This window comes from Typopeltis vanoorti, chromosome 25, assembly GCF_054136105.1.
Source record: "Typopeltis vanoorti isolate ZY-2024b chromosome 25, IOZ_Tvanoo_1.0, whole genome shotgun sequence".
Taxonomy (NCBI): Eukaryota; Metazoa; Arthropoda; class Arachnida; order Uropygi; family Thelyphonidae; genus Typopeltis; species Typopeltis vanoorti.
Genome location: NC_143573.1, coordinates 28,322,633 through 28,349,980, shown reverse-complemented (window position 1 = coordinate 28,349,980; position 27,348 = coordinate 28,322,633). Strand labels below are relative to the sequence as shown.

The 27,348-nt window shown below is 35.9% G+C and overlaps 1 protein-coding gene across 1 annotated transcript in view; it reads left to right on the top strand.

Moving 5' to 3' along the window:
* Positions 1-27,348, top strand: part of LOC150092621 (protein lap4-like) — a 737,075-nt gene that overhangs the window by 71,724 nt on the left and 638,003 nt on the right. The window contains exon 3 of the mRNA XM_090414245.1: positions 7,394-7,472. Within this exon, the coding sequence (XP_090270371.1) occupies positions 7,394-7,472 (79 nt within the window). The remainder of the gene's footprint in view (positions 1-7,393; positions 7,473-27,348) is intronic.

Genomic DNA, 27,348 nt, shown 5'->3' with positions numbered 1-27,348 from the left:
TGTGTGCGTGCGCGTGTTAGCATTCTTGACTTATTTTCATCTTTGCTATTTTTCATTAAATGTCAACACTGATGAGTTCTGGGGGAAAATTAGCAATGAAAAAAAAAGCGCGAAACCTTGAGAAAAAAATCATTTGTTCATGTTAATAGTTTTGAAACGATCAAAATATTTACTCAACGTGCGTAAACATTAATAACACATTGCAGAGCAAAGTGTATACTGTAGTTTAAACAGTGAGTTTTAAAACTGATTATTATTTGCTTAATTTGATATGTATGGAATTTATTATTTTTTGGTTCACAAAACTAAATTTATCTCACATTTTCTCTGTATATGAAGATAACATTTTCATTCTTTTCTTTTTTTTTTTGCTACTGTCTTAAGAGGCGGCATCTTATAGTGTAATATTATAACGGCTGTATTACTTATAGCCGTAAAGTCGTTGTTACAATAAAATATGCTTATTCAGCATATAATAATTAGTTCACTTGAAATAATCGAACCCTTTTTATTTCACTTGTTTTAATATTAACGATGTTTTTGTTTTCATTTTATCAGACGTTTTCCGTCAAGTCGGAATGCTGGCCACTAATTGTATCTCTCCAACTAGTTTAATCATAAATCGGATCTATCACCCCGATGACTTTCGGCCTCGATATTTGGTGTTGGGTAATTTTTTGATCGGCATGATTTAGGAGCATCTCTGAGTTCATAACGATACCTTCCCTATGAACTCAGATATGCGTTGTTCTTGCTTTCTCTCCGTTTTCTGTTCTACCAGTTCTGTTCTTAACGCTGATACTGCTTCGGCATACATTCATGGAAAGTGGCTTTAGGCATTTCGTTAGTTTACCTTGTTTGTATACTTTCTGTGATAGTGCGCGATAACACCACCCACCTGCTTACATCTATAGACAAAAGTATGTACGACGCTGGGCCAAGTCTAGAATACAATTGCAGTATATATTGTGGATCCAGCTGTTTGCGTACTTCGATTACAGATCTTTGGCACGTTAGGACTTCGCGGTTATAATGCTACAGCATCACGATTCGTTCAGCCGTGCTGCACGGCCTAAAGAATCGTGATTTCGTGCATGTTAGGAACTGGTAGGGAGTAAGTATTAAACAAGAAGGAAAGGTTTCGTTCGTATGATAAAGTTCATGTGAAACTAGTGAACACGTGTTTTAACCTCGACTCCCACTTCAAAAAATGACACAAAAATTCCCCTAAAGTATTATTACCAACTAATGCAGACAAAAAAAAAGAAAGAAAAAAGAGCCTTAAAATGCTTTAACTTAGAAATGAAAAATTTTAAGATAAAGGATAATAAACCTCCCTTATTCTTTTATACCAAGTAGACAAAAATTATTTGCCCTTAAAAAAAAAATTCAGAAAATGATTCAGAATCAAACCTTAGGCATGTTATGGCACTTCTTACAGAAATGAACTGGAGCTTTTCATGAAGAATCTCACTGGCCTTTCAGCCATTTCAAACTGTTGCTCTGAGGAGAATCAACAGATTCTCCTCAGAGCCAATGTCAAAATTCAGAATACTAGAGTGGCTTATTCTTGAAAAAATATTTTTCATGCATGAATAGCTCACTTGGTAACAGGCACTACTTATGAAGAGGGGTACTGAAGAGGCTGTGGCTTCTTTCTATTAAAGTTGTAAAAGCCTGCTCTTTAGTTTTATGGAGCTTGCCTTTTTATTTAACAGTCTGCAAGGTTCTAATTTGAAAATCAAAATTTGTTAAAATATTATTATTTTACTGCATCTCCTTGGAGTCCAGAGACTCATTGCAGGAGACCCAAATCAACCATCATACACACAAATCCTATGATACCTCTCCTTGAATCCATTCACTATCAGGGAACTCGCAACTATTTCCGGCAATCCATTTCACTCCCTCACCACTCCATGCAAAAAATCTGGTCCGCACACCCCTACTAACCATACTTTTACACAACTTGCACAGATGCCCCTTAGTTCTCTATTTGTCGTATATTGAAACATTTTCCTTGCATCAGTTTTATAAAACACCTATAATATCTTAAAAGTTTGTATCAAGTTTCCCTCTTTTCTGTCTATCAACTAAACTTTATAACCAAACCTATACTCATAGGGAGTATTCCACAGACCTGTTACCATCTTGGCCACTTGTCTCTGAATACTCTCAACCACCTCCTGGTCCCCAAGAAACCCAGGTGACCAAATCTGTGTGCAGTAGTCAAGATGTGGCCGAATCATAGCCTTATAAAGAGGGATAATAACTTTCTTATCTTTACTTGTTAGCATGTTTTTCAGCATCCAAGTAATTTGTTGAGCTATTTTACCAACTTTTGCAATATGCCCTCTGAACTTCAATTATCCTGTTATATTCTCGTGGAAAGGCTTAGATTTTGGTTATGCATTTTTTTAATAAGTAATTTAAGGAAATTACAATGTCACTAGGATATACATTAAAATAAATTTTAATATACTTCAATATTTCGGCAACGTCATGTTGCCATTTTCAAGAAACTTAAGAAATTTGATTTCCTTGCTGGGCATGTTGACTTTTGGTGGTTTAACTTTGGTCAGAACACAAGCTACATCCAGTCTAATATCGTTGGCGACGTGGTTAGGAAGGTGTCGTATCCTGCATTCAATTCTTATCATAATAGCTTTAATAATAGCAGTAAGTAAATATCAGTAATAACAGGTATCCTTCTGGGCACAATGGCAAAGTTGTGGCAACGTGCGAGGGCATCGAGTGCTTCAGGCTTTACACTAATTGACAAAAGGTTGACTACAGTTTCAGTAGGAAGTTGTGGTTTCAAGATAGAGTTTTACTTAGTAAAAAATGCATAACCAACATTTAAGCCTTTCCACGAGAATTACGATAATCCACGGAGATGATATCGCACATAAAGCACACCATTACGGTAAAATGAAGTTAAAGCTATCAAGACAACTGAATCGTCTCGCCTTCCTAAAACGCTGCTGGGATAACCAGGTAATTCCTAACTGTGTGAAATTCAAGCACCATTTCTCTTTGCAAAAGGCGCTTCGTATTTATAACTGTGCCAGCCAAGCTTTACTCAGAGAACAAATTGTCGCGACTTGCCGTTTCCTGAATTATGCTAACGTTGCTATACAGGCACTCGAAGATGACCTTTCAAGCACCTTAAGCCAAGAAATTTGGTCTGTTTTATACGACATCTTGTGCACTGCAGCGGAGAAAGAATTTAAAAAAGTACGAGATCGACACATCAAAAAATTTGAAAATTTAAAAAAGAACTCTATCTCGAAACCACAACTTTCTACCGAAACGGTAGTCAACCTTTCGTCAATTAGTGTAAAACCTGAAGCACTTGACACCCGCGCACGTGGCCACAACTTCGCCATTGTGACCAAAAGGAAGATATTATGATAGGAATTGAACGTGGGATATGACACCTTCCAAACCACGTTGCCAACAATATTAGACTGGATGTAGCTTGTGTTCTGACCAAAGCTAAACCACCAAAAGTCAACATGCCCAGCAAGGAAATTAAATCTCTACTGGAATTAAAGAAAAACAAGAAAATAATAATCACCAAAGCTGATAAAGAGAACGCCACAGTATTGCTTAACCAAAAGGATTACACAGGTAAGCTGAAAGCTTTATTGTTAGATCGGGCTACTTACCGTCCTATCGAGTACAATCCCACCAACTCACAAATTAGAAAACTCACAGGCTCCTTAAGAAGGTCACTTCTTGGCCTGTGGAAATCACTAACAAATTAAACTCCATACCCCCCATATTTATGGACTCCCAAAAATACATAAGGAAAATGTGCCATTACGTCCCATAGTGGATGGCATTGATTCCCCCACATACAAACTAGCTAAACATTTGGCCAAAATACTGGCAACACATTCAAAGCCCACTTCAAAGCCAGCATAGAAAACCTTACACTTAAACACACTGACATAATGGTCAGTTTTGATGTCTCCTCCTTATTCACAAATGTCCCACTCAAAGAATCCTTAGAGCTAATCCAAGCTAAATTTCCTCCCAATATCACAGCCCTTTTTCTGTTTACAATGAACTCTGGCTATTTTGCTTGGCAAGAAAAATTCTACAAACAAATAGAGGGGACAGCCATGGGTTCTCCACTCTCCCCACCCTTGGCCAACTTTTATATGGAGACTTTTGAAGAGAAAGCCTTAAACTCTGCCCCACAAAAACCAACCATTTGGCTTCGCTATGTTGATGATGTGTTTGATATTTGACCACATGGCTCCGATGCACTCCTCTCCTTCCTAACACATATAAACAACCAACACCCCAGAATCAAATTCACCTGGAAGAAGAAAAAAACAATTTAGACACACTAGTCACCCGGCCTGATGGAACCTTGGTTTTCTCAGTCTATAGAAAACCCACCCATACAGGCAGATACATTCGCCAACAATCCCACCACCTCTCCTCGCAACAATATGGAGTCATTAAGACACTACACAACAGGGCTAAACTTATCTGTTCAAATGACAATGCCCTAACCACAGAACTAAACCACATTCTCAACACTTTCTCAGCCAATGGCTACCCCCCCCCCAAATCCAAAAAATATTGAAACCAGTAAACCACAACCTCCTCACCACTTACAACAAGGATTACTCTAAATCCATCACCATACCCTATATCTGAGGCACCTCGAAAAAAATTACAAAAATCCTAAAAAAAACATGACTTAACTTCTTGTTACAGACCATATAAAAATTGGCATCCCTTATCTGCTCTGCTAAAGACCAACCTCGCCCCCTAGACCTACCTGGTGTATACCAGGTCCCTTGCAGTTGTAAGCTGTCCTACTTTGGCCAAACAGGCAGGACAGCCAATATCAGAATTTCAGAACACAAGGACTACTTCTGGTTTCGCCAGTACAGCCACTCTGGTCTTGCTCACCATGTACTGGATACCTGCCATAGAATACGGTGGAAGAAAGCCACGATAGTACACCGTAGTAAATACAAGTATGAAAGGCTTTTCATGGAATCAGCTTCAGCCCTAAGAAACAATCCGAACCTCAACAAATTTGGCTGCATGAGACTGCCTCACGTTTGGGAAACCTACATCAGAAGACCTTCAGCCCAATCACCCAAGAATACCAACATTGCCTGCTAGGGTGCACCATCAGGACTTGAGGAGAAATAATAGCTTCCTGCTTCTTCCTCATTGACACATGCACACAGGCATAACTGTTTGTTATGCCTGTGTGCATGTGTCTTGCTCTTAAGTTTCTTGAAAATGGCAATGTGACGTTGCCGAAATATTGAAGTATATTAAAATTTATTTTAATATATATCCTAATGACGTTGTAATTTCCTTAAATTACTTAGTAAAAAATCACGTTATGCTGTACACCATTATCCCGAAATCCCTAGCCTCATCAATTTTCTGCAATCCAGTACCATCAGTATGATACACCATACACAACATTTTCAAGCTAAAGTGCATAACTTCTCAATTTGCAACATTAAATTTAAAATCATTATCTTTTGCAATTTATTAAAATAATGGATATATAATATCCATAAATTTTAACAATGCTGATCAACAAGGATTTTGTAGCCGATCAGAAGTGGAATCTATGCATTTTAGGGCATTGAATTTGGAAGTAGAACTTATTGTTTTTTTAAATTCTTCCTTCTCAACACTTTGGGATCTTTTGTTACAAGTGTGCCAAAATTTAAACTTGACAAATATCATTTAAATTTAAAACAATTGTGGGTCTCTGTTCTCCAACCATTAGGCATATTTTTGAATCCCAATGTGGTCATAGTCATTTGAATTTTTGAATGTCTTTAGGTGTAGATGAATTTCTTTGCACAATGTGAAACCACTAATCTTCTTATTAGATGCCAGAGGTGGGTTGAAAAAGTTTTAAAGTTTTGTGTCACTAGATTGGGATTTCAGGTATTGTTGGGGTAAAAAAAAAAAAAAACCTGTCCTTTCACAGCTCTAATGTACTATAAGTTCAAAAACCTGTCTTTCTTGGGTGGGATTCACATAAAAGAAAGTACTTGCTTATATATACTGTATTTATTTACAACAAGAAAGTAGATATACATAAGACCTACAAGTATGTTTCATGAAGAACATCTTTAGGTGTCTCTTTGCAGAAACCAGCAGGTGGTCTCTCATTATGCTAGAATGGAAGAGTGAGAAATAGATTGAAAGATGCCCGTGTGAAAGATTAGAGGCATGGTTTGTTTTCTTGGAGGTAGAATGAGTATCAAAATATTCTTGTATGGTAATGAAATTCTTTTGTATTTGCCAGTCTTCCAAATAGTTCTCATCAAAAGATATTCAAGCTGGAGGGCCTTCACTTTCAAGAAACCATAATTCCTGTACTCTAGTATGGGGAAATGTCTAAATTTAACAGTGTTGTTTAAGGCAGGAAGTGTCAGCTTGCATTGTTTGATCTGACCAAACATTTTGCAAAAACATTTCATCAGTGACAGAATGATCACTCAGGCTTACCCATCATGGCCACCTACTTTTTCTGACTTGATCATAGTCATTGATTTCTAGCTATGTTGTGACAATCTACACTCTCACTGAACTGAAGGAGAGCATCACAGTACATGATTGCAACAATTTCTGATATGTCACACAGTTAGTCACTATGTATCTTGGATTACACATCATATTTATCAGTGGCATACATATCAAATATTTTTTGTAGAGACCATGCATCTGTAATACCTTTTTCTTCATAATGGTGTAATAGCATAGTCTTTACCTGTAGTGGCAGATTTTTTAATTTTATTTATTGCCATTTTTTCCATGGACCAAAAAATATGGACACATGGACCAAAATAGGAAAAACTGAAAAAGAATTCAAACAACAGAAATGAAATTTCTCAGAAAAACTGCTGGATATATCAAGTGGGACCATAAAACAAATGAAGAAATTTTACAATCCCTGAATATAAAACCAATTAATTACTACATGAGACAGTATAAACAAAAATGGATAGAACATTTAAATCAAATGGACAACAGCAGACTACCAAAAATATTATACAGATATAAAATAAGTGGAAAAAGAAGAATCAGAAGACCAAGAAAGAGATTGCATGAGACTAGAACAGGCCACCTGGTCTAAAATCCATGTTAGGAAGAAGAAGCCATTTTTTCCTTCCACATTTTGCATTTTATATATTACTAATTACAAATGTATATTACATTTTGTATCTTACCTTTAGAAGGTGCTTTGTACACATCTGAAAAACAATAATATATACTTTAATGACACCATATATATTTTCTTGTTGAGTAAGTGTTTGAATGTGAAATTGAAATACTATGTAGTGCATTATGTTCATATTATGTTCTTACAATATAATTTTTCTTTCAGATATCCCAGAAATTCCAGAAAACATAAAATTTCTTAAGTCTCTTCAGAATGCAGATTTTAGTACCAATCCCTTAGGGAAGTAGGTATTAGTTTGTTTTTTAAACATTAATGAATCATAACATATAATATTCATTTAGAGATAGTAGTGACTAGGCTTTTCTTTCAGAATGCCATTTTGAAATGGGAATGATTTCATGATGTGTCTTTAGTGAATAGAATCATTATGTAAAAGTATTCATTTTAATAATTTTAAAAATTACTTCAATGAGAGTAGTTATCAAGCTGATTACTTTTGCCATCACAAACAAACTAGTAATGAACATTACTAGTTTGTTAACCAGTCACAAAATGGAGAGCCTCTGGGCTCACTGATCTAGAGATACCAAATTACTTTTATGTTTGGAAAATAACAGAGCTGTGCACAGAAAAGCAAAGAAATTAAAGCTTGTTGCACAACTTGTTCACTACTCATTATATGGCAAGTAGGAAAATTATTTTAGAATATGTTAATTTGATGGAGGAACATATGCATGTATCATGAAGTATTATATGTGCTAGTAATAGAGTACCATACTTTTGCATGTACAGCACCCATTTTTTTTTTTTATCTGCATGTTATATTATATATGAGGATCTTCCATTTCTAAAGTGGCAAATTGATTATTGATAATAACTAACTTCACTGTAATATTTGATATTAGTTGTAATAATAATAATTTCACTAATAAAGCTTAAATTAGAATATAATAGCAATTAAATATAAAGAGAAAAGAACAAGAAGCTATAGAGTAAAATACTAAAATTTGTAAATTAAATTGGCTATAAACAAACAGGATGTTTATGAAATTATTTAAGTGATTTGATGAATTTCATCTCTTGTTGCAAGATGAAATTCACTGATCAGAAGACTTGAAGTAGCTTGGAAAAAAAAAAAGCTCATGTTTAGTCTCTAGAGCAGAGTTCATAGCACATGGTCTCTAGGAACTACAACACTAGCTGGCTAAAGATTATATAATCTTCAGCCTACCAATAGGTAGGATGAAGATTTTATCCTACCCATTGATAGGCTAAAATGTACCATTGGTTTCTAACCTTGCAAAGATGATTGACGTCAGTGGCCAAAACAGTGCTGCTTAACTTATGTAGGAAGAAAATACTTATTGTTGACCTTAATTGCATAGTATATACGTTTTATATTGTACCGCGCGGTTAGCCTAGTGGCTTTGCGCTTCGCAACCATATGCCTGGGGAAGGAGTGTCCCAGGTTCGATTCCCGTTGTAGACGTGAGGAATTTGAGGATCTTCCTCCGGCATAGCCAAGTTAGCCGGTCTTGGGCGCAGTCAGTAGGGTTTTTCTGCCAGTTTATCTGGCATTTTTCATCCTGCAAACAGGCAAACTGGCCCCGTGAACATATGCCTCTACAGTCAAAAATATATCCCCCCCCCCAGTGGCAGACCAGGCGATGGGTCGGTTGGGAGTAGTACTAACAAGAAGTCGCATCTAAAAGTAACACGCGGACCCTGCATAGGAAGCAGGAATAACACGTAGAAGAAGAAGAAGATACGTTTTATATTGTAAGAAATTGTGGTCTTGAAAGTGATGGAATACTGTTTGCTAATACCTGTTTTATAGCAGACAAAATGCACTCAAACTAGAGCATAAAACAACTTATTGAAAGAGGATGAGTAATATCTCAGAAACTGTTTCATGATTACACATGCCAGCCACTGAATTATAAACTTTTACTTAATACTGTGTTTGACTGCTTTAGCCCATATATGGTTCACCAGACAGTTTCTTATAACTGGCTCAGTTTTGACAGAAGAGGACTTTGCTCCATGATCTGCTTTACTAACATGTCCCATACATTCTCAGTGGGATTCAGATCTGGGCTTTGTGGTGGGCAGGGAAGATAGTGGAAGTTGCTCTCATTATCGCTGAGCCACTGCTGAACAATTCTTGCATGATGACAGTAGCATTGTCATCAGTGAAACAACCATCACCTGCTGGATAAAAAGTTAACATTGCAGGATGGACTTCATTGGTAACAAAGTTCAGATATTCATTGGAAGACACCTAACCTTCCATCAATATCAAGGAATCCCCTTCTGTACTAACAGAACACCCAACATCATCATGACACCACCTCCAGAACCTTGTTGTGTTTACAAGGCAAGCTAGTTTCATTGCTTCATGGGCTCCCACCAAACTCTTTGCATACCATTGGTACAGAACAAGGTGTACCATGACTTTTTTCCAGTCTTCTAGGGTCCATTCATGAATTTCCTGACACCACTGTAGATGAACTTTCTAGTTCATCACAGAAATCAATGGTTCCATATAGACATGTGACTTCCAATGCCAGTCCTTTTCAATTCACTGTGCATAGTTCAGCGAGATGGTTTGGGAACAGCATCCATTAAATGCTTCAGTAAATTGCTGCACACAGCAAGTTCTGTTTGTCTATACAAGTGTTCTCAGATGACACCAATCTCATTCCTGACAGACTATCTTAAGACCATAGTTAGGCTTCTTAGACAAGCAATGTGGGTTATATTTTCAGTGATTAAACACTGAGTATATCTCATCTTTTGAGAACCCAGTCAGCTATGCTCTTTTCAAAATTGTGGCTCCAGCTAGATGGGCACCCACAGTAAGCTCTCTATCGAACTCCAAAAATCCTTTGTTTTTCTCCATTATAATCAACGCTATTGACAATTACTGTCCAGCAGCATTATTAAATAGTTGTCTAGAACACATGATGCAGGTGACCAAGTATTTTGCATATACACTGCATCAGTGATGTTCATGTACATCTGTAAAGATTTCTAATTCAGTGGCCAGTATGTGTAGTTTATTAGCATAAAAAGAGAATTCCATTGCATAAAAAGCATGCCAAAACAATCACTTATGCTTGAATTGTCCATTCAAATGAGTGAACTTGGGAATATAAATAGCTCAACAACCAACCACAAGCAGTGAAGAATTTGCCTGATAAACACCAAGAAAGGAGAGTAGTGTAGTGCGAAAAGAAAACAAATTCTTCAGTGCTCATACAATACAAGTTCAAGGTAATCTCTAAATAAGTGGGTTAATTGATGACAACCTACTCAACTTCAATGCTTTGAAAACAGTTTTCTTTTTTTTTTTCACAAAAAATTCCTCATTAGGAGGGCTCAACCAGTCCTAAGGGATGGTTGAGGAATGGGGGGAATCCCACATGAATAAATAAAATTCATAAAAAACAAACAAAACAAAACTTAATTTTTCTCCCCTTATCAGTCAAGACCAGATTTTATTTCTGTTACGGACACTAACTACTAGTCTTTCTCAGCACAAACATATCACTTCTATAACATCCGTGGCTTTCTTCCAAAAGTCTTGGCTTTTTTGCTCATGATGATACTTTTCATAGCTTGCCCAGATCTGCCTTCACTTAGAACTTGCTTCGCTACGTTTCCTAAACTTCGATCCATACTAAGTAGACCTAGATTGAAATATCTTCCTACTCAGTATCCAGGAGTCTATAAGATTGTGTGTGATTGTGGCAAAGCATACTATGGCCAGACAGCTAAATCCATCCTTTTACGCATGGAAGAACACCAAAGAGACATTTCCTACAACAGAACCAGGGCCAGTGCTCTCTCTAGCCACATTCTCTTCTCTATCAACTCGGATGAAGGCTGCCAACATCTTGTAAACTGGCCACAAACTTCTAATATCCATGTATGCTATGATGAACTTGAAAGAAGAATAGTTGAATCTAGAGAAATATCACTTGATTCATCTCATATTAATAACAGCCTTAGCTACAATATTTCTGATGCGCACATTGCCACTGTCCAATACTGGCGCACTCGTGTCAACTCACGCACGTAGTCAACTTCATTTGGAACTCTTTGGCGCATTCCTGTTTTTAAATGTACCAGTGTGTTTTATACTAGATTTGTTAATGTATTTTATCATGTCTCTGTTATTTTTTATTTAATTCTTTGCCTGTGATACCTGAAGAAGTTGAATTTTCAACGAAACTAGTCATATCTTAACATTAAACTTTTCTTTCTCGGTATAGAGTGGCGCAAACTTGATTTGTTTGTCTGTTTGCTTACTTGGGAAATGGAGTAAAACCAGGTTTAAAATAGCTTGGTATCTTTAACATTTATTATACCCAAGGTAAAATACTTCCTACATATATATATATATTTGGTGGTAATACCATTAAAATAATCTGGGAAACAGCTTTTTTTCCATTGAGAGCTTTCCTGATGTTAATATGTGGTTTTCCAAATCACTACAAAGTTGAAAAACTTATTCTTCATAATCAGAATTATAATGTATATTTGATCTATGTTTACATTTGGGTTGGTGTGCCCGAAATCTCAAATTCTTGATGCTGTCCAGAAGAGGGCAGTTTGGCTAATTAACAATAAGGACAATATTTTAGCTATTTATGCACAGTTTTTAGTGAAGATAGCAAATTAAATATAGAAATAGAACAGAATAAGTAAAGATTGGGTGCTGTGAAGTCAACTGAATAAATGTATATGGAATAAGAGAGAAATAAATGAACTAAATTAGCTGTATGCTAGACCAATTTTAATTTATGGATTTTTGACAGCTTGCTTAGAAATAACCGTTGGACAATTACCACACTTTGGTCTTTTTTGCTATGAAATTTCTGAGAGACATTTGGCAAGTGAACAGGTGGCATCAGTGGCAGATCATATTAAAAATGAGAAATATTAAGAAGGAACTTGACATTGTTAGTATTCAAGAATCTGTCATCAGAGCTAATCTCAGGTGCTGTGATCACTTAAACAAAATGTGCAAGGTTACTAAAGCAGGTATTTAATCTCAGAATGGCAGGAAAAAGACCCTGAGGAAGATCAAGATCTAGGTTTATTGATGTTGTTAGATGTGCCTTAGAAGATCAAAATATAAGATCTGACAGTTTTGGAGTACTGACAGATATGACTAATTCAGAGGAAAATTGCTTATAAGAAGTTGTAATGAATGTAAACTTTGCATGTTGTACTGTCATATCACCCCTTGAGGGTACATACCATGAATAGTATGATGGTAATAAAGAATTATAACAAATGTATGCATTTTGTCAGTGTGGTAAGCATACTTACTTTCCCAATCAAGGATGCAGGTTTGAATCCTACTGTTTGCATGAATGTTTGTAAATATCTTTCAAGTGAGAGAAGAATTTCAAAATAAAAAAAAAATATATATATATATATATATATATATATATATATATACACTTCAAATTTCAAGATAATATATACAAACAAAATCATGGACTGGCTATGGGTAATCCTTTATCCCCTGTACTCGCAAATATTTACTTAGAGGATTTTGAAACCAAGGCTATCTCTTCCTTTATTTTAACACCTAAAGTTTGGAAATGTTATGTGGATGATGTCTTCATTATTTGGAGCCATGGACATGAATCCCTTATGGTTTTCCTCAAACATCTCAATAGCCGACATCAAAGTATTAAGTTTACTGCTGAGCTTGAAACGGATAATTCCTTGCCTTTTCTTGATGTCAAACTGACTCGCTCTTCTGGTAAACTAAAAATATCGATATATAGAAAGCCCACACATACCAACAGATATCTGCACAGTCAGTCTCATCATTTCCCTCCTCATAAGCTTGGAATAATTTCCACCTTGGGACATAGAGCCCGTTCTCTTCTTGATGACCCAAATGAACTGCTTACAGAAATAAACCATCTGAAAACTTCTTTCGAAGTTAATGGATATTCCAAGAAAATCATTGACAAATTCCTTCTTAATCCTCCTAGACATCACTCAGAAGAAGCAAATAGATTCAAAGGCAATATATCTATTCCTTACATAAGTACTGTTTCACACAAATTAGCAAAAGTTCTAAGAAAATACAATATCAGAACCTTGTTCACTCCACTTCCAAAGATCCGTTCCTTAATTAGCCACCCAAAACCTTGTCATCATCAACTCAAATACCCTGGTGTATATAAAATATTATGTGACTGCGATATTCCTTATTTCGGGCAGACAGACAAATCTGTCGAAATGCGTATGGAAGAACACATGAGAGACATTACTTACAAGAGACAGCGAGCAAGTGCATTATCAAGTCATATCCTTTTCTCGGCTAATCCTAATGATGATAACCAAAGTCACAAAGTCTGCTGGAAAAAATCTACTAACATCTTCCGTTGCAGTGACGAAATAGAGAGAAAAATTGTGGAATCTAGAGAAATCATCTTCAATTCTGTTCATCTAAATAACAACTTAAGCTGCAACCTCCCAGATAGTCATTCAGCTGTAATCATGTACTGGCGTTCACGTGATGCAGCAAACACGCACTCTCCCAACAATGCAACAAACGAAAGAACAGCTTCAAATACAACTACAACGTTTTCATGCTAATTATGTATAAAGACTGTCTGTGTTGTTCATAGTCTTTTAACCCTCAATGTTTAGTGTTTTTTCTTTTATAATATCACCTGAAGAAGGCTGTTACAGGCCGAAACTAGTAGTGTGTTTATATTAAAACCTTTTTACTTAAATCTCGGTTCTAATAATTTAATTCTTCATAAAACTAAATATATATATATATATATATACAGGGTGTTCGGGATAAATTTGACATATTTATAATTAATTATATTTTTCCGTAAGTTACATGTATTAACACACACTTCTCTTCATTTAAAAGTTTGGACCCTTCTTCATTCATATACAAGATGTCAGAAAGGATGGATAGCTGGAACCCACCTGAATCATGGAAGAGAATAACTTGTATCATGATGATTCGTGCCCGCCATCAAAATAAGGATATTACGACTGCTGCCCAATGCTCCCTGAATACAGTAAAAACAATCAGGCATGAACTAGACTTGCAATGGTGACTACGAGGATGGCAAGAAGAAAGATCCCTAGCAGACGATCTGATTGCGTTCGTACAGCAGAATTCCTCGCAAATCTGCAGGAACAGGTGTTGAAGAACCCTGGCATTGGAATTCGGGCTTTGTTCGTGGAGTTGCTAACTGTAGTCAAGCCCTGGATAACAAGGGTAGCCAATGGTAGGCTGTATGTATGGCAGCAGGATTCGGCCCCTTGCCACACCTCTGGGAAAAGTCAAAAATGGTTGTCTGAAAATTTCTACGACTTCACCAGTCCAAATGTTTGGCCTCCAAACTCCCTAGACCTTAACCCCATGGATTATTTTGTATGGGGCGCAGTTGAAAAAGACACCAATCGCACTTCCAGTAATACAAAAGCCCAGTTAATGGATAAAATTAAAACAGTTTTTGTGGCCCTTCCCAGGGAGACTGTAGCATCAGCTTGTTCGAGGTTCCGAAGCAGAATTGAAGCTGTGATCGATGCTAATGGTGGTTATTTTGAGTAAATCTTGTTGATAGTATTGTAATTAACTCTGCCTGTAATGTTTTTTTGTCAATTCATTAAATTTAATAGATACAAAGAAGATTTTCTTTTTCCTTACGAAACTGTCAAATTTATCCCGAACACCCTGTGTGTGTGTGTGTGTGTGTGTATATATATATATATATATATATATATATATATATAAATCAAATGAAGAAATTCAGCATGCTCATAACACTAATGGGTTATAGATTTTCAGCCTCTCATGTGGGAGTCATATTGAAAAAAAAAAAAAAAAAGAAGGCAATAGCAATTGAGGTTTAAAGAGACTGTATTGGCCACTTTGAATTGCCCATTGAAGACACATGTTATTCGACTGATTACTTGTTGCTTCCATTTTTTTACTTTATTTATTTATTGTTATAAGTAATTCTATACCTTAATGCCTTAGCAAAGTTCACAAAATATTTCAAAATTAGTCAGATTTATTTCCAACTATGTTCTTAATATTGTTCATACTGTAATATAAGTAAATAGCGGTTTTCAGTTTAGCAAGATATAATACAAAAAAAAAAATTTTTTTTAATGGAAAAAAATCAGGAAATACATTGATTTCATCTTGCATTTTTATTATATCATAAAACACAAAATTAAATTCCTGTGTTTTCAGATTTTTTCCAATTCTAAAGCTGTTTAAAATCAGAAGAAAGCTTACGTGTAGATTTCATTGAATTTTTCACTTCTTTTTCTCTTATTCAGATATTTATAAACAGATTCAACAAATCTGAAATAAAAGTTAAAAGTGGAAAATTTGTCTTGTGTGCATGTGGCAGTCATGCTTTATTCTCCATTTGCCAATGCGCCTTTAAAATTGCAGAATTGCCCAGTTTTTATTTGTTTGTTTTTGTATCCTGAATTTTATTTTAAAAAAATTATAAAATAAATGAAAGCACATCTTTTATATTTCTTTAATGCCTGATGTTCTTGGCAAAAATCTCCTGTTACATCTTGTAGACTGTTTATTTTTGATTATTTCCAAGAAAGTTATTTTTATTACAATTCAGAGTGAGAGGTTATTTACCTGATAGTATATTAGTACTATGAATCAGCAGAAATTGAAGAGAAAGAAGAAACTTATTAATATTGGATTTGAACCCACACATCTTTTTTAGGAAATGCATTAGAGAGAGACTGTTCCATAAGTCAGTTGTAGGATTGAACAAACAGGACGAAAATGTTATGCTTTGAGGAGGAGTTTGAGAATGAATTATGAATAGGGTTGTTGAATACCTGATACAAGTTTTGATTTTAGGGATTGCAATAGTGTTCTTAATGGCATTTTTGAATAGTGACCATGGAAATATCTATAGAAAATGCTAACAGCAGAAACTACAAATCTGTGTAAAGGGTGTAGTGAATTGGCGAAAGATGAGTAAATGAATCACCTTAATTGCTCTCTTTCATTGATTTTTATGTAGCTCTCCAGTGTACCAACCCAAATGCAAGAACATTATTCATTTATTCTGTGGATTTAATTATATACAATTAATACAAAGAAAGCAAAGAGGTAATGCCTACAGTGAATGAGTTACTCTAATTTCTGCTGGGATGCTAAGGAGGCAATATCATGAAATATTTATGCCAGGAAACATTTCAGATTAAGAGAAGTTTGATGATTTGAGTGTAGTAAACAGAAAAAAGGATTCTTTTTTGTGCAGAATAAATAGGATTGAGTTTTGTAAGCATTGAATAAAATTGTCAGAGTGATGATTAGATAGCTTAGAGATCTGAGTTTAGGGTTTGAGGTAATTTTCTAGAAGTTTTTATAGTGCAAGATTTGTCTAAGAAAAAGAGGGATGCCATATACTGTCTTCTGCACAACTATGAATGGCTATGATCACCTGGAGAAGCTTTAATATATATATATCAGTAGTAGAACATAGGTGAAAGTACAAGACCCTGTAATACCAGACATTTCTCTCTTCATAATGTTTACCTAGAGAGAAAGCTGGTAATTGGTAACTAGTTGGAAAAATCAGGAGAGAGACCACGAGATGAACTCCTGTGTGTCAAACCTAATTAGAGGTTTTAGAGATCAAGAGCAATCACTAAGTTTCTCCAGACTTGTCCATGATGGTTGTAATTTTTGTCAATTTCATTGTAAACTAGAAACATATAGCATCTTTCAGTGTTGAAAGACATCAGGTATATGAACTTCATCACTTCTCGCGAGAGGTGAAGTTCATCTGCTAATCAAAGACTTGCATAAATATCTCTGATTCCAGCGTTTCCCAAACTTTCAGTATCTGTTTTGAAATTTTAGTAACACTGGCATACCCCTTCTCTCGCAAAGGCAGTTTGGGAGAAGTTGTAATTTCAAACACAAATAATTATGAAAAGTATTTTTTAATGTGTTAATAATTCCATACATATGAGACATTTTTTTTTTAAATTAAATATAATTTTAATTATACAAATTCAGTATATTTTATATATTGGATTTGTATAATTTTATATATATACATATACAGTAGAATAAAAATATTTAATGGGACAAATAAAGTCATTTCTGTTGGGAAGAAATGAATTTGAAATCTGGTTTTATATTTGTTATTTCTGTAGCTGCACCGTCAAGATGTTTTTGTGTGTGTGGTCCACAAGTACAGAAAACCCAACATTTCAAAAAGATGAACTGGGGAATGGCAGAATATACTGTGCAGTTTTTTCTGACAAAACTGGATATTCATCATTATCCAGTTTTGTATGATTATCATACAAAACTGGATTCATACACTGGATATTTATATTATCCAGTGTATGAATGATTCCAAAAGTAGAGCATTCCGGTCCCATGGTTCAAACTATTTGAATATAAACTTTTAATGAAACAGATTGAACCACACAATTGGAATGTGGTCATGTCATCAAGGAGGTGGGACCCTAATGGAGGTCATTCAAGACATGCCAAGAGACACATTTTGTTTACAAATTCCTTCAGATTTTTAGTTATTGAAAAATTAATTATAAAATAAACCTGCACTCATCTTCGACAATATAAAAAAAAAGATAATCCTTGTATCACCAGAGACTTTTTTACATTAGCTTACACAATGGAATTGAAGCCTTCAGCTTTCTTGTTAGAGAGATGCTATCCACTCAGCCAACTAGACAGCAAAGGTCCGTGACATAAGCAATAAGATTCACTAAATGGGTTGATGTAGCAGAATCTGTACTGGCAGTCATTTATCAGTTGGGTGATTTTCTGACAACTTAAATTTTTTCCAAATTTAAGTAGAATTGCAATAGGAGAGTAATTTGATTTGTTCCATTTCTTAGGAATAGGTTGAATGTGATCTAATTTCTGAGCTATAGGATAATTACCACTGGAATAGGATACTACAGGAAAAAAAAAGTGGGGGAGGGGTAACAAAACAATGAATTCTGGAATGCAAACCCTTCAGGCTGATTATAGAAATGCTATCACAATTTGAAGGGGACTCTCAGGTATCCATATTGGGTTCTCTGATCTCTCTTGTATATAACTAACTAAATAAATAAATGTAAAAAATAATAATTAAGGAACATTGAGTGTTTTGAGTTTTGGAATGGTAGGAGAACCTTTATCAAGATCACCACTGCAAAAACATGGAGTCAGGAAAAAGCATGAAGCCAGGAGTGTTTTTTCCCCTGTGGCATAGGAAAAGAAGTGGAATTAAGGTTGAAGTTATGACTAGTAGCTTTTGAAAGAGACTAGTAGGTATTACTCATTAGAAAAACTGCCATCCCTTTAATTTGTTAGGCATATTGGCCAGTCATGACCAAGTAATAGGCTTTGTATGAACCAAATTGCTGCTCTGATATGCTGGTTAATCTATCAGTAGCACATATTTTTGTGACAGCATCTGTTTTGTCCACAAGCAAATATTCCAGGTGTGTGGTGTTCATCCACGAAATATCAGTATTACCAATATTATATTTTTGCATTTATTCCCATTAAAGACTCTCCTAATTGTTTCCTGGCTTCGCATGATTCCTAAAATTAAACACAATATACTAACGCTTCATGAAGAGGGCACTTTTTGACGAGTAAACATTGCATCACATTTGCGTTAATAGCCCCGGTGTGCTTTCAAAATACATACACCTTTTGAGCCCTTTGAAAAGATGTAAAGAGGGTACAGCAGGTCAAATTCTTGGCATTCTAGTAGTTTTAAACCACTGAGAAGGTGAGGATTGGTTATTGTGTCAACCAATCCAATTGAATGTTGTCATTTGTTATGAGTTGCTGTTTTTGTTTTCTGAGTTTCATCTGTTTTGTGTGTGTGAACTGACATAGTAAACAAGTTTTTAATATATAATTTTCCATAAATTTATAACTTTTTGCTCATATTTACAACGGGAAACAGTGTTCACGATCTACTGAATATCCCGTTTTCTGCTAGACCTTGTGGATTCTATGACTGTACTTGAAGGAGGTAGCCCTGCCCTCCTCTTCCAAATTTACAGAGCATTCACAAAGATGCAAAAACTGAGTATGTGAGACACTTCTCTATTTCACAATATAGTACAGTAAAATGGTTAATTGGATGTGAAGTGCAGTCAAGGCTTTTTTGTTGGCCTTGTTTATTATTCTCCAGAGAGAAAGGCATTTGGAATAAGCATGGATATTCTGACCCTAGCCATTTAAGAGCAGCAGTGCAAAAACATGAGTGCTCCTAATCACACGTTCAATCATTTTTAAATCTCAAGATGTTTGGAAAACAAAGAATTGACACTCTCATTGACAAAGAAAAATTGTAGTTACCCATCATAATGAACAGGTAAAGAAAAATAGAGACATTTTTAAAAGATTAATTGATGATATATGCTATTTGGCTAAGCAAGGGCTTCCTTTGAGAGGTCATGATGAGTCTGAAGATTCAACTAATTGAGTAAATTATATAGAATTTTTAACCCTTTCTGCCCTAGTGATTCCAATTGGAATCACTAACTTTCTTGGCCTTCATAGCCCATATTACGTGGCAAATGATTCCAATTCTGAAATGATTCATTGAAAATGAAATTTCCATGAATCATTGAAAAAAAAATACATTTTCATTTTCTGAAAAATGAAAATGTATTTTTCAGAAAAATACTTGATATCCTTGCTTTTTTAGACCTAAAGACAAAATAAATAGAAAGAAAAATTTTTTTCACTTGTAAAAAAAAATACAGGTCAGAAAGGGTTAAATGTGCTCCATGAGTATGATTCCTCTTTTAGACAGTTATTTAAAGGATTCGACTGCATTTCAAGCAACTTCTTCCGCAGTACAAAATGATATTATTAGCCCTATATCTGATGTGGTTAAAGATGCTATAAAAAAAGAAATTGCTGCTGCTACCATTTGTGGCCATTATTCTGGATGAAATATCTGATGTCATGTCAAAATCGCAGCTATCAAACCGTTTTCTGTTTTGTTCATAATGGGCAAATACACGAAAGGTTCATCGGATTTACAGATGTAAGCAATGATAGAATGTCTAATGGTCTTTTTTTTTAAGCAATTTATAAACAGTTAGGAATTTAATATCAAGGACAAGTTAGTCGGCCAAACTTATGATGGTGCCTGTATAATGAGTGGCCATATTAATAGCTTACGGAGTAAAGCTATCAAAGTATATTCTTTAGCAATGTTTACACATTGCTGTGCCCATTTTGGATTTAGTTCTGAAGCAAAGCATCTCGAATATCAAGGAATGTAGATTATTTTTCCAAATGATCTAGCACATTTTTCTAAATCATTGAAAAGAATAAATACTTTTGCAAGATTTTGTTGATAAAAAATTACTTTCTGTCACACCAACCAGATGGAACTTTCCTTCTTGTTTAACAAACACAGTAAAACATCACGGAAATCAACTCATTGAATTTTTTTAACACATAGTGGAGAATTTTGGGGAATGGGATGTGGATGCTGTAATCAAAACTCATGGTTTTTCACATTTCTTGCAAGATTTTCAACAATTTTTTTGCTAGAAATTTTTTCTGTTGTTTATACTGATATCTTGAATAATATACTGCAAACTTCATCCTATGATATATTGTACTGTTGTAAAATAAAAAAAAAAAGTACATGACACTATGAAGCAGCTTAGGAAAGAACATGGATTTGATGATATTTGGGTTTCTGTATTAAAGGAGAAGCATACAGATGATGAGTCAAGACCTAAGAGACGAAAGGGACTGGAAGAGGTGGAGAAGAGCATGTGCATTCGATTATGCTAGGGAATACCAGGTCAACTGCATGTGCCTGGAGATGGAAGAAAGATACTCTTCATTTTTGAAACTTGAAGTTTTTCAACTCTTGAAAAACTTCAAGTCATTCATTCTCGTCAGTCATTTCAATTCATTCTTGAAAAACTTTCAACTCTTCAAACTTGAGGAATTAAAGTGTATTTCAGGTCGTGAGTGTGATATTTTTGTCAAACTTCAGAATGAAGAAAATAGTGATATGACAAGAAATGGCGAGGTTGTACCAGAGAACTGTGAGGGCGTGAATTTAGAAAGTGTGAATGATGGTATTAATACAGAGCAAATTAATTGTTTAACAGAAAATAAAAAAAGATGAGATAGATGCAGTGAGTGAGATCACGTTGTTGAGTGGAGCGATACGAATGATTTGAAAGGAGATAAAATGGAAATGATAGCTGGCCTGAATGAATTGTTTGCGGTAGCAAAAGAAAAGAGTGAGAGAGTTAGGTTGATTAGTCTTTTGCTGCGGCATGACAGTGACGTGTCTAAAAGGAGGGCCATAATTGCAAATGACTTTATGCGTGGGTTATGTATGACGAGTGGTGTGTGAATTTGTGGACACGTGAAGTGAGTTCGATGGGCGAAAGGATCTATATAAGATGATGGCTTGCATTTGAATGGTTACGGTGTAAGAAGACTTGAGAAAGTGTTGTTGAATGAAGTGGATGTGCAGAATCAGGGAAACTAGATTTATTAAGGGGGGGGGGAGTAGATATGCAGACCTTAGGGAGGCAGTTGAATGTATGAATGAGTATAATATGCCCGAGCAAATAAGGACAACAAATCAGAATGGGACAGTTAGTATAAGGCATCAAGGTAGGGATGGGGCTAACAGGGGGGGTCTCCAATTCATGTACACTAATGCTAGGAGTATTAGGAACAAGAAGGAAGAATTTTTGGCCATGATTGTGGCACTTCCAGACCACAGGTTATTGGCATTAGTGAATCATGGCTGACTGTAGATGATATAGCTAGTGGGATTGAATGTGATGGGTATAGTGTGTTCAGGATTGACAGGGAAAATAAAATGGGGGGGGGGAGGAGTGTTGTTGATGATAGCTGATGAGTTGCATCCAAGGAGAATAGATTATTATGGGAGATTTCAACTATGGTCGCATTGATTGGAGTGAGGAGAGGATACACGGGAGGAAGGAATTGGATTTTATGTGGTTATTAAGGGAAAACTATCTGCGACAGCATGTAATGGAAAATACTAGTGGTCAGAGAGTGCTTGACCTAGTAATTGCATCTCAGGATTTGGCTGTAACAAATATAACCACATTGCCACCAATTGGTGAGAGTGATCATAGGGTCTTGACTTGGGAGGTGGCTAAAGGTGTGGAATTTACAATTAAGACAGGGTACATGTGGAATTATCGGGCTGGCAAGTATGACAAGCTTAGGAGTTTGATTGGTTCAATGCCATGGCATGTACAACTGCAAGGGCTAGAAGTTGATAGTGTATGGGAGGCAGTTAAGAAGTGTTTGCATGAAGCAATGGCTGACTGTATACCTAGAGTCCGAATAATAAATCAACTAGGGGTTAAATGGATGAATAACACCATTAAGCTTGAGCTGCAAAAAAAGAAACAACTATGGAGGGAATTTAAGGAGAAAGGTGACCGACAGGCACACGAACGGTATAAAGCGCAGGCCAGAAGGGTAACGAGTGTGGTAAGAAAAGCAAAAAAGATTACGAAAGAACATTGGCCATGCAGGCTAAAGAGAATCCTAAACAGTTTTTTTTTCAATATGTTGCAAGTAAAAGAAAAAATGTATATGGCAGAATGATTTTAAAGAATGCCGATGGTAGGGAGGTAACTGAATCAGTTGATATAGTTGAGTTACTGAGTGAGCACTTTGCAAGAATATATCATCCAGATGGTGACATTGCAGAAATGAATGAACCAATAGATTATATGGGAATTGTGGTGAATAAAGTGGAGGTGAGTAGTCTATTGCATAATCTCAATGTCAATACATCTGTGGGATTGGATGGTATACCATCTCGTGTTGTACGTGAAGCGGCTAAAGAATTGTCAGAACCCTTGACCATTCTGGATTAGTCCCAAGGGGTAGAAAGAGGGGAAAATAGTTCCACTGCATAAAGGAGGTTCCAAGACTGCTGTTGTAAATTACTGACCGATTAGCATATCAGGAATCATTGTCAAGGTCTTGGAGAAATTAGTCAAGAAAAGAATACAGGATTGGATAGATGAAAATGGGATATTGTATGGGGGACAACATGGTTTTGTGAAGGGTAGATCATGCCTCAGTAACTTGCTCATGTTTTATAACACAGTGATGGCTGAACTGGATAAGTGTAATGGGTTTACGGTGATTCTACTGGACCTTGCCAAGGCCTTTGACAGGATACCACATGGAACTCTAATCAGTAAACTGGAGCAGATGGGGATGGATATAGGGTTGGTGAGATGGATAGGAGGGTGGTTGATGGAGAGATCCCAGAGAGTGGTTTATTCAGGAGTTGAGTCCAAAAGATGGCTTATGACTAGTGGTGTGCCGCAGGGCTCTGTTCTTGGACCACTACTTTTCAATTTGTTCATCAATGATATAGGAAAGGATCTGAGAGGAAGTGTTCACTTGTTTGCTGATGATGCAAAGTTGAGTAGAGCAATTGTGAGTGCATATGATGTCAAACTTTTACAGGATGATTTGGATAGTTTGGAGGACTGGGCTAGGGAAAATGGATGTCCATTTAATGTGGCAAAGTGTAAGGTTATGCATTTTGGGGTGAAAAGAATAGCAGCAGTATATCATATTGGTGGAACCGTACTCCAGGAGATTGATGAGGCCTGGGATTTGGGAGTGTTGGTGGATAGGGAATTGAAGTTTAGCGGGCACATTGCAAAAGTGGCTAAATCAGCTCATCAAATCACTTGGCTTCTGAAAAATACTCTAACAAGCAGAGACAAACAAGTTATTGTTCCTCTGTATCGAGCCTTGATAGGACCCCATCTAGACTACTGTGCCCAGATATGGGTGCCAGGGTTTCTTCTTGATGGGGAGGAGGCGGAGAGGATCCAGAGACGAGTGACCAAGATGATAGCAGGTCTGTGGAATGAACCTTATGAAAACAGGTTGAAGATTTGTGGGTTGCAAAAATTGGTCAATAGGCGGAAAAGGGGTGATATGATTGAGACATTCAAATTACTGAAGGGTTTCTATAAGATTAATCCAGAAGATATTTTTGAGAATAGGACTGGTGGTGGGAGGACTAGGGGCCATACATGGAAGCTAGGCAAGAATGTGGTTAGCAGGGATGTTAGAGCTAGGTTTTTTTACTTGGAGAGTGGTGAATGAGTGGAATAAGCTGCCAGAGTCTGTTGTGGGTGCTACGACCGTGAATGAGTTCAAGGCGAGGTGATAGATATTGTGCAAATGTCGAATAGTTGTTCTTGACATGATGTTAGGGCCTCCCTCGATGAGTCTGTCGACTCCTTGAAGTTGCCCGGAATAATAATAATAATAATAACTCCTTTGTAGTGAAAGATATGGTCAGTATGCGAAGATGTTTTGTGATGGTATTTTAGAAAACTTAAGGGATTTCTATGGCCCAGTTTTTGACTACATTCGCTTGAAAAATGAACTGAAAGTATTATTTTCTTCTGAAGAATTTGCCGGGAAGCCAGTGCATCACCTATTAAAATTCATGCAAGAAAATCAACTTCAGGTTGCATTCAAAGAAATTTATAAGTTAGCAGAACTTGTCATATCGATTCCAAGCTCTACTGCTATAGTCAAGTGTTCTTTTTTGGCTATGAAGATAATAGATATGTGTTATAGAGGAAACACAAACACAGGAAAGGCTGTGCAGCCTAAGCTTAATCGCTATTGAAAAGACATTGATGATGGAACTGAAGGAAAAATCTTCATTTTATGATGACATTTTATGATGTGTTAGCATAAAATGCTAACACAATTCCTAAAGAAAAACAGAAGATTGGAACTTGTATATAAATAAAGTAAGTAAAACAAGTTATTTCAGCCTTTCTTTGATTCAATCTAGTGATTACTTATTCCGATTTCTGTGTGAATTATATATGGCTGTATTTAAAAATCATATTAAAATTCAAATTATCTGTGTCTCACTCTAGTATTTCCCAATGATAATCTAACCTCATCAAGAAGCATAAACCCTTTGTTTCTCAGAAAAACAGTGTGTGTGAAGCATAGCTATTGTTCATTTGACCTTTATGCTTTCCATATTTAAAATTATATTAACATAATATACTATAACATAATATAAATAAATATATAAATAACAATATAATATAACATAAAAATGAATACTTCTGTCGCGTTTGCACCTGGGTGTATGTCGTTCCTTTATTCCCTGGGAGGTACTAGCTTTTAGCATATGTATGCTGTTTCTACGTTATGTGGTCACATTTTCACAAAACTTATATGGCATGTTAATCCAACTTCTGTGATAGAATTTTATTTCTAAAATTAACATTTGTTAAGTGTCTGGATGATATTGAATATCTCAAATGCAATTCAAACTGATTTCGAGTTGTACATATTCATTTTACTTTTCATAAATTGAGTGCTTTTTGTATCCAATGGCTGTATTACAAACAACTGTTACACATATTTTCTGGAACTGAAAATTTGAAAGCAGATGTTAGGACAATATGTTTAATTAGGTATTATGTTTAGTTCTACAATAAATCTGTTCTGTTCATATGCATGCAGCATAGCCTGTGGGAGTGGAGTGTTTTTCCATTAAGTGTCATTTTAGTTGTCTTACACTAATTATTCCTAAATATAGTACACAGATGTTAAATATCTGTTTACTGTATTTACTGATAAACAAAGCTAATTGTTTTTCTTGTTTGTGCAGTATAGCATCTGTTGAGGTTGGAAATGGTATAAGGACATTTTTATTTTAGTCTTTGGAAACAACAGACAGTAAAAATTTATCCATTTCTGATTAAAAATGAATCCTTTTGTGTTCTACAACAAGTTTTTGACCTACAACAAAATACTAGCATGTGTGAGAAGAGCTGCTGACACTGAAAAAAAAAAAACGAATGAATGTAGGACTCCTATAAGTGCTGATAATTCCGATAATGATCAGAATTATTCATGTCTAGACTTTTATGCATTCTATTAATACATAATGAATTATGTATTAATAGAATGAATACTGAGTCTCATTTTATGTATTAATAGAATGCACAACAAATTTTATGAGATTTGCTGCTCCATCAAACCACATGTATTCCTGCCATGCCTAAATGAATTACCCAATCAACATTATTAGTTCATTGGATTAGCCTCTCCCAGTAGTTTTTAACTGAACTACTAAATGTATTAGTGGCTGTTTATTATTGGTTACGTGTGTAGAGGCTTAAGTGCTGTGAGGACATCATGTTGGAGGCTTAATGGATATTTTTACAACACTTAAAAAGAATTAAAATAGACTTTAATGCTTCCTATATTTCGTCCTAGTCACTAGGACATCTACGGGGATTACAAAAACAATTAATGTAACATATGCACAAATAACAAACAATACTAACCCCAACCACGTGGGTGACACTTAAAGTCCTATCTAGGTAGAGCGCCCTCTAAGGGCAGTAGTATATATAACCGTGCCAGCCAGGCATTACTCCGCGAGCAAATCGCCTCTACACGTGCTACCCTTGCAGTGATGAACGCCGCCATTGGCTCCTTACATTCAGAGCTCTCCACCGTTCTTAACCCTGAACTTTGGTCGATTCTTTCTGGCATTTTGGAAACTTCTGCACAGAGAGAATTCCAAAAAATAAAAAATAAACATATCAAGAAATTTAGCAACCTTGTGAAAAACAAACCACAAATTCAACCTCTCCAGACAGTAATAAACCTCTCTTCCAAAAGGCTCAACAACGATGCCGTCAGCGCCCTTTGCCTCGGCCATAATTTTGCCGTCGCTCCGAAGGAAGTGCCGGTGCTTGACGTAATGGTGAACATCGAACGTGGAATCGGTCGCTTACCGTCGGAGACAGCTAACAACATTAGGCTTGACGTAGCCAACATCCTCGCGCATTCTTCTCCGCCAAAAAGTAATTTATCATATGCCCAACGCACGGCTCTCCTGAAACTACGTAAAGAAAAAAGTATCGTCATCACCAGAGCGGATAAGGGTAACGCTACAGTCGTTCTTAATACCAGCGAATATAAGCGTAAAATGAACATCATCCTCCGCGATCGCGCTACCTACATCCCGCTAGAACACGACCCCACAAAAACACAAGTTAAGAAACTT